The sequence below is a fragment of the Gavialis gangeticus genome, unplaced genomic scaffold, assembly GCF_001723915.1.
Source record: "Gavialis gangeticus isolate Ggan-Ray unplaced genomic scaffold, GavGan_comp1, whole genome shotgun sequence".
NCBI lineage: Eukaryota > Metazoa > Chordata > Crocodylia > Gavialidae > Gavialis > Gavialis gangeticus.
The window spans coordinates 69,511,993-69,520,381 of NW_017728993.1; the positions used below are offsets into that span (position 1 = coordinate 69,511,993).

General features: G+C 47.5%; 1 protein-coding gene across 2 annotated transcripts in view; it reads right to left on the reverse strand.

Moving 5' to 3' along the window:
* The window catches only part of NOTCH2 (notch 2), a 150,158-nt gene that overhangs the window by 16,534 nt on the left and 125,235 nt on the right, over nt 1-8,389 (reverse strand). For both annotated transcript variants that reach the window (XM_019501982.1, XM_019501983.1), the window contains exons 30-32: nt 3,862-4,163; nt 2,089-2,236; nt 1,459-1,556 (exon numbers count right to left, since the gene is read on the reverse strand). In XM_019501982.1, coding sequence (XP_019357527.1) covers nt 1,459-1,556; nt 2,089-2,236; nt 3,862-4,163 — 548 coding nt within the window. The remainder of the gene's footprint in view (nt 1-1,458; nt 1,557-2,088; nt 2,237-3,861; nt 4,164-8,389) is intronic.

Here is an 8,389-nt window from a genome sequence, read left to right on the forward strand (position 1 = left end):
GGAACCATTCTGAACTGAGCCAGGGGTTATCCTTACATGAACTGGATTAGGGGAGCAGACACACAAATTCCATGCAGTAAATTACTCCACTGAGTAAAGTTACTACACGTTTTTCAAGGAATATTTTTGCCCTGGATCTAAGTGATTTACTATGTTGTGGGGCTGGCCACCTGGTATCTGCTCCAGTTGTACTTTGTAGCAAAGTTAATATACTATGGCATATACAGTGTCGGCACCCTTCAAAGATGTATTGAGCAAAGTGCAACATAAACTGCAACCCAAATAAAGGAACAAAACTAACGTGGAGAAAATAAGTGAACATCTAGAGAATGAAGGGAGCCAGAAGGACAGAGGCAGCAAGAGGTGCATGAAAGTCAGGCCTTGCCTCTGAAGGTCACTTGGATGGGCAGTGTACTGCTGAACACACGCCAGCTGACTGACATTGAAACACCAGTGGGCCTGTGCTATGGGGAGCACCAGAACAGTGCAACACTTTCTCATTTCACACTGAATGCAGAGTGGCATTGACTTCTCTACACCAGGGGTACTCAACCCCTGGCCCACAGGCCAAATTCAGCCTACTGCATCCTGCCATCCAACCTGCAGGGCTCCCCATGGGGCTGGAAATTTGGCAGTGGGAGAGTGGTGGTTCCACATATACAAGATCTGTGCATGCAGGGCTGGGCAAGGGTGGTGCCAGGCTCCAAGGCCCAATCCTGATGTGGGGAGCTGGGAGAGGGTAGTGCCAGGCCCCCAGGACTCAATCCTAGTGCATAGGAGTGGGAAGGGGTGGGGTGGCAGGCCCCCAGGGCCCAACCCCAGAGGTACCTGGGGCCCAAGCCCAGTGGGAGGCACAGGACCAGGCCCTCAGGGCTCAGTCTCAGAGCATGGGAATGGGAGGGGGTGGTGCTGGCCCCCCAGGGACCTATCCTGGTGCATGAGGCTTGATCCAGCCTGTGAACTAGCACCACTCACTCATCTGGCCCACAGGGCCAAGAGGTTGAGCACTGCTGCCCTACACTTTTGATGAAGGTCCTGACTACAGTTGGCAGGGACTCCCCAGACAGACTCTTATAGCTGGCAGGGTACAAAACTGTGAGGGCAGCCCATGGGAACATATAAGCCATGCCATGGTGGGAAAGAGCAAGAAGAGCTCCCTGAGCTCAAGAGGAGATGCTGGGTAGAAAGCATTTTTGAACAGTGAAGTCATTTAACTTCTGAAGAGTTAGGTCACCTAGCTCTGGGTTTAGAAGCCTAGCATTAGGTGTCTGGATTTTGAAAAAAATTTGGCCAAGCCAGCTCTCAGTAGCAAAGCAGAACACTGCACAATGGCAAAGCATGGATGTGGGGGATGGGAGTCAGAGGGGTGTGTGGGGGGAGGTCAGAAGAGAAGGTGACTGACAGGCAGCCTAAACCATGTTATGGGACAGTCCTGCTAAGGACATACACACACTGTACCTTGTTGTCCTGCATGTCTCGGTTGGCTCCATTTTTCAGCAACACTAATGTTGCCTCCACATTGTTAACAGCTGCAGCCCAATGAAGAGCAGATTTACCTATGGAGAAATTCAGTAGCTTCAAGCAACAGACTAAATAATATCTCAAAGCAGTGTGATGCATAAAGCAATACCCCCATGGAACAGCCCCAAGTCTTGAGATCTATACCACTCCTCCCAGTATGGCTATCTCTGCAATGTGTAGGATGCAATGTACATCAGCATGACCAGCTGCAATGACTCTGGTTCCCAACAAGCTTGGAGAGTCCCATCCATGATATACAGTCTCATATGGCACTCTGCTTAAAGACTCAGTGCAATACTCTCTCTCATCACAGTGCAATTGAAAGAGCCTCAGACCTTGATGGCCTCTGCTCTTGGGAGCACCACAACCAGGCATTCTTCAGTGTGTGGCAACCAATCACCAGCATAAAGAACCGACACTTGTGTTCACTGAGCTAGCTACAATGCTAAGAACAGTGTGCGCTACAGCCCAGGTGTTAATTCTTTGTTCCCATCCTATACCATGAGAAATGTTGGAAATAGGAAAGCCCCAGTTTGCCATGGCCCAGCATGCCCTGTGCCACAGTACCGTGGTCATCCACTGCGTTGACATCTGCCTGGCAGTTGATCAGCTCAGCCACCATTCCCTCCACAGCCAAACGAGCTGCCAGAATTAACGGGGTTGTTCCATCATTCATGCGAGCATCCAGGTCTGTTACTCTGTTCCGGATCAAGATCTGACGGACAAGAGAAGAGCAATCTTTCAATTGTCATACAGAGAGACTGAGAATCAGAAAGAAGTTTACACAACACTTAAATAAAAAGAGCAACATCAGTGCTGAAATAAAAGGACCTGGAATACACAAAGGATTACAGTACACATCACTTACATGCTTATCGGATAAATGTATAATTCACTTAACTGCACAGCACAATGCCACAATTTACTGCCCATCGTTTACACTGTAATAAACTTTGGTTATTACCTGCATGCTGGTTAAGTGCATAAGTTGCTTAAATGTGTAACATCTTTCAGCTCTGTCATCAACCTTGTAACTAACTGCGCTCTGGTTAACTACACCAGAAACAGTGAAGGTGAAGCCCCATACTCACTGGCTGCAGCAGCGTCAACTGGGGCTCTGGGCACCCGTGGCAGAGCCCCCCCCACCGCATGCACATGCACACACACACACACACAGTGTGGGGCACTGGGGATTGACCTCCTCCCCCACTTGGCACCCATGCAGCAGCTGTCGCATTGCGTGGGTGCAGTGTGGCTCAGTAGTGGGCTGCGCACTGTCTGGGAGCTGGGGCCACTGCGGCTGAGCGATGCTGGGCTCCGACTGACACATGGAGCTGCTCCAGCTCCCAGACAGCGTGGAGCACCCTGCCGAGCCATGCTGCACCCACACCAGGAGGCAGCTGCTGTGTGGATGCCAGGTGGGGGGTGATCCCCGCTGCCCCCCCACTGTCCCATGCTGCGCGGGGAAGCTCTGCCACGAACCTTCAGAGGCCCAATCCCCGCTGCTACAGCCGGTGAGTGAGGCTTTTTGTTTGTTTGTTTTAAAGTGCCAGGAGGCTTGGCCAAGCAGGGGATGGGGCTGGGCAGGGCAGCAATGGGGGCTTCTCCCATGGCTCCTCTGGCTGTCCCTGCCTCTGCCCTGGCGGGGGGGAGCCCAGGGGCTATGCCCTGCTGCCGCTTGCCCAGCCAGCATGGGGAGGGGGCGCGATGCAGGCACAGCTCACTCCGGGTGGTGGTAGGGCATAGCCCCCACTCCCAGCACTGCCACACCCGCATCAGTGCTGGGAGCAGGATTCTTCCCTGCCACTGCCTGCCAGTTGGCGCTGGGGGGTACAGGATGCGGGCACAGCAGCACTGGGCTATGCCCTGCTGCCGCTTGACCCCCTCTGCCTGGAGTGAGCCGCACCCGAATCCTGTGCCCCCAACCCCAGCTTGGGCAAGCAGCAGCATGGCACAGCCCCCGCTCCTGAATCGGCCAAATCTTTTCCAAAGCTTTTTCCAAATCGATTAGGATGCTTTGAATCAATTAGGAGCTTTTATTCAGTCTCCCAATTCAATTCAGATTTGGTCCCTGAATCGGGCCAAACATCCTCCAAACTGAATCAGCTACCAAAGCTTCACAGAGCCCTACCAGACAGCTTTGGGGCTGCTAATACTGCAGCACTGACAAAAAGGCAAGATTGAACATATCTGCACAAATCATTGGTGCAAACGCTGACTCATTTCAACTGCTAACATCTGAGGAAACCAGAACTTCATCCATTTGGCTTGACAGTAAAGAACATAGTCAAGTGTACCCCTATTCCACTGAGTGCCCTAAAGACAGCCCCTAAACACTACCTGGAAGACACCCTGTGCATCAGCTGCCACAGCTGCATGAAGAGGAGTCCTCCCCATGTTGTCTCGGGCGTTAGCATCAGCACCAGCATCCAACAAGCGTTTTGCTGCATCTGCTCTTGAATAGCGGGCTGCTAAGTGCAGTGCCATCTCCCCAGTGCGGTCTGTTTGAGCTTGCAAGTTAGCCCCTTGATAGATCAGGTCTGTTATTATATTTGCTGAGGAATCCTCCCCATCTTCATCTTCATCACTAATGTCGGAGCTGCCCACACGCAGAGATGCCAACATGAGTGGGGTGCACCCATCTGTAACAAAGGAAATTGTAATGGCAACACCTTCATAGTAGCAGAAGACACGAGGCTCCTGCTGGGCCCTGATATGGGGCCAGCAGGGAATTTTCACTTTCTTCCAGCCATGTCAAACACTTTTCTTATCTAACAATCAAACAAAACAGAACTGGTGACCTCATCTTTTTCAAAGGTGGAGACTTTATACCTAGCACAACTAATACTAACTGTTCTCACATAAAACTTTAAAAAGGTTTTAATAGATCTTATTTATCTGGCGTTGGTTAGCTCCAGAAGAGAGAGATGTAAGTTGCAAAATCATATGGAAGTTTAGAGAAGTGTAAACATGCACTAAAATGTCTGGTAAGACATGGAGAGAAAAGTAATAAGCAAACAAATGTTACCAGTGGCAGCTAACTAGAAGGCAGTATCATAATGCAAAGAAAAAACAGACAGACAGACTCTTGGTGTCCATCACACCAAAAAACTATATAAAAAGAGCATTAAGGTTGAAAAGTCAATCAACTCAGAAAGTAAGAAATGCCTAAAGTCTTGTTACCTGTGCAACTTCAGTTTGTTCTCTTGTGTATAACTATTTCTGATGAAGTCTCTAATTACAAGCTTGTATACTATTTTCCCACAAAATACTTGCCTCATTTAGGGTACAGGATGGACAGCACTCTATGAAAGGGCCAGTGCAATAGAGTTGAATAGTTATGCAATACTGCTTTTTATCCAGTGTATTCTATTTATGGTCCCAGGTTGTTTTCCTCACACATTAATGTAAGTCCTGTGTTGAATATACAAAGTTATGAATTCCTCCCTGGTGCTCTCACATCACAGTTTAGGTGTTTTCCAAACACCAGGTTGATATCGCTTCACGCCATCCCTGACATGAGGGGCTTTTGCCTGTGTTTCACACACAGGGACCTAAGTAAGGTACAATTTAAAGCTCAAAATGTAACTAACTTTTCAGGGCTCAATTTGAGATACCCAGCATCTGAATTTCAGGGTGCTTAACCATCCTATATACTTTCAATGCTTGAGACTCAGTTCCCATGACACTTCATAAGTGTGCATCCCTTCTGCAAATCTATCTCACTGTACTCCCAGAAAAGCCACCATTAGTGGAGCCCTGCAAAAGCTTTGCTCTAAGTAACCTGCCAAACATGACACAATAGCTCTGCAGAAGCAGAGACTGAATCCAGTTCTCCTGGCAGAGCTGTCCCTAGGGGGGCATGGGTCCCAGGGCAAGTCAGCCTGTGCGGGGCCTCCTTAACACTGCGCAGGGTCCATGGGATCCCCACAAAGGCAGGGCATGGGCACAGGCATAATTAAGAAAACCAAAAAACTAACCTATCATGATCAGTGTCACACTGCCTACATTCTGAAATTCACCTTTCTGGACTTCCTTGAAGAAAACTCTGCTATCAGATCGTGGTAATCCAGGTTTGATGCTACTTCCTTCACAATGGACAGAATGGCAAGTCCACCCAACCTCTCTTGAGACACAGTTGTACTTGGGTAGTTCTTAATCATTTTTAATTTGGAAAAACTTCGCTCCCCTGATGCCACTGTGACTGGGATTGTCAGAAAAATCCAGTATGCAATTGCTGTGTTTGGGAAAGTACCACCAAATGATTTAAGAAACTGAAGGGCCTGAAGTGCACTACTTGTTCCTTCAGGGATGAATTCTTGTAGCACCCAAAGCTCTAAGAAAAGGTCCGCACCATTGATACCATGAGATTCTCCGTCAGACAATGCAGTGCCCAAATCTATGCACCGCTTTCTCACGTCACCTTCTGTCAACTTCTCTGAGTTTCTTTACATCACACAGAAAACCGAAACTGTCAGCGTACCCTTGCATTTGTTCAAATCCTGTGATCAGTGACACAAGAGCCTGATCCACGATGACCAGAAAGTAACTGGTTTCAAACACTTTCTTGGGCGAATTCTCCGGCTCCTCCTTACCTCTCTTCGTTTCACACATCATTCTTTGAATTTAGGTTCAACACCCATTTCAGGTGCTATTTCTGTTGCTGTGTTCTTGGCTGAGATAAATCCAGTGTTCCTGTATTTTTGCAAAAAGTCAATTAGTCCTTTGATGTGTGCAACAGCCACATCAGGCTGCATTTCCCTGGATTGAACTGTCTTACTCACAGTGTTTACAGCGAACATGATGTCATACCACACAACCATTGCAAACAGAAATGCAAAATTTTCAAAAATTTGTAGTTGGCCAAGGACTCAGTCTCCCTTAACTTTTGAGTGGTCGCATTCTTCAGCAACTTGAAGCTAGGCGTTCCTGATACCACTTGTCTGGTAGCGGATTGCTTTTAAACTCTCTACTCGACACTCCCACCTAGTGTCTGATAACAGCTTTGGCATTAGAGAGGGAGCACGCACTGTCAGTATTTGCCATCTGTTAGTCGAAGCTGCAAATTCACTGAACAGCTCCAAAAAATGTCATGGCTTTTGAACTACATTTCACCATATCTCCCAATACCAGATTTAAGTTGTGGCAGCCACATGGAGTGAAAAAGGCTTGGCAGTTGAGTTGAAGGATGTGCGCCTATATGCCTTGTTTCTGGCCCTTCATATACCTGACCCCTACAATCACTAATATAGAGACCACATCCATCCAGTGGAGCTATGACAGAATCTGACAGTTCTTGTCCATTTTTGTCTTGAACCAGAAGGAAGTCAATAAAATTCTCCCTTACCTTCACTTCTTCAGAAGTCACATCAACATAACAAAGCACAAGGGACACCTGCTCTTGGTGACTCAGATAAAGGGTACAGTCAAGAATAACTGCAAAGAATTTTGCAGTCTTCACCTGTTCAAGAATTTTTTTCTTCATCTGCAACACCATCATCGAGATCAGTTCATTTTAAACACAAGGCCCAAGATAATGGTCATGGATTTCTTCATTTTTAAAGCATTGGACCTGTTCTCGCATCATAGGATCAAATTTAGCTATCATCTCAATTAATCCCAGGAAGTTACCATTGTTATGTTCATAAAGCCTTGCATTTGTTCCACAAAATGCTAAGTTATGCTCAGCTAGGTACTTGCACAACTGCTATAACACGTGTCAACACTGACTGCCAATGTTTCTTCTCCTTACATATTTCTCATAGTGCGTACTCATTTCTCCTCTTTATTTCAATCCATTTTGTTGAGTTTACAATATGCTCATTGGATAATTTGTGAGATTGCAATCTGCCATTGAGATGTGTCCCGGAATTGCAGCCTCCCTTTACCAATTTGAGTGCCATTTTTGAGCCATACAATTTGCAGCAGAAGCAAAAAGCTGCACCAGCTTTCTTCCAGTATACCAGCCAATTTCTTTCAACCCTTTCTCCATTTGGCAGACTCCATGTGTATAAGTCTTCTGAAAAGTGTTGATTGTCATCATTCTTTGGAAAAACATAGTTATTACCAGTTATTTTCTCAGGCCTTCTCTCCACTAAAACGTCTACTGTCTTGTGGTCGAGTAAATATGGCCAATTTGCTGGATCATACATATTCTTCAGGGGAAATAGTGTTGTCAGATTTTTCTACGTAAATAGCCTATGCACATTTTGCACTATCGTCCTTTTGCTCAGCCTGGATACAAATCGCTGGAGTCCATTAATTTAGCATTTTCCTCAATGCCTACACACTCAGATGGGTCACAAAATTGGCTGGAGGGTCGCACCCAGAGAGTGGTGGTGGACGGATCTTTTTTGACCCAGAGGGATGTGGGCAGTGGGGTTCCCCAGGGCTCAGTCCTTGGGCCCACACTGTTCACCATCTTCATCAGTGACTTGGATGAGGGGGTGAAAAACACCTGGTTCAAATTTGCAGATGACACTAAGATGTGGGGAGAAGTGGCCACACTAGAAGAGAGGGACAGGCTACAACTAGATCTGGACAAGTTACATGGGTGGGTGGATGAGAACAGGATGGGTTTCAATACTGACAAGTGCAAGGTATTAGACCTGGGGAGAAAGAACCAGCATCATACCTACAGGCTGGGGAACTCCCTTCTTGTCAGTGCAGAGGCAGGAAAGGATCTTGGTGTTACTATTGATTCCAAGATGAACATGGGCCGCCAATGTGAGGATGCAGTCAGTAAGGCTAACTGCACCTTGTCATGCATCCACAGATGCATCACGAGCAGGACCAGGGACGTGATCCTCCCCCTCTATGCAGCACTGGTCAGGCCACAGCTGGAGTACTGCGTCCAGTTCTGGGCGCT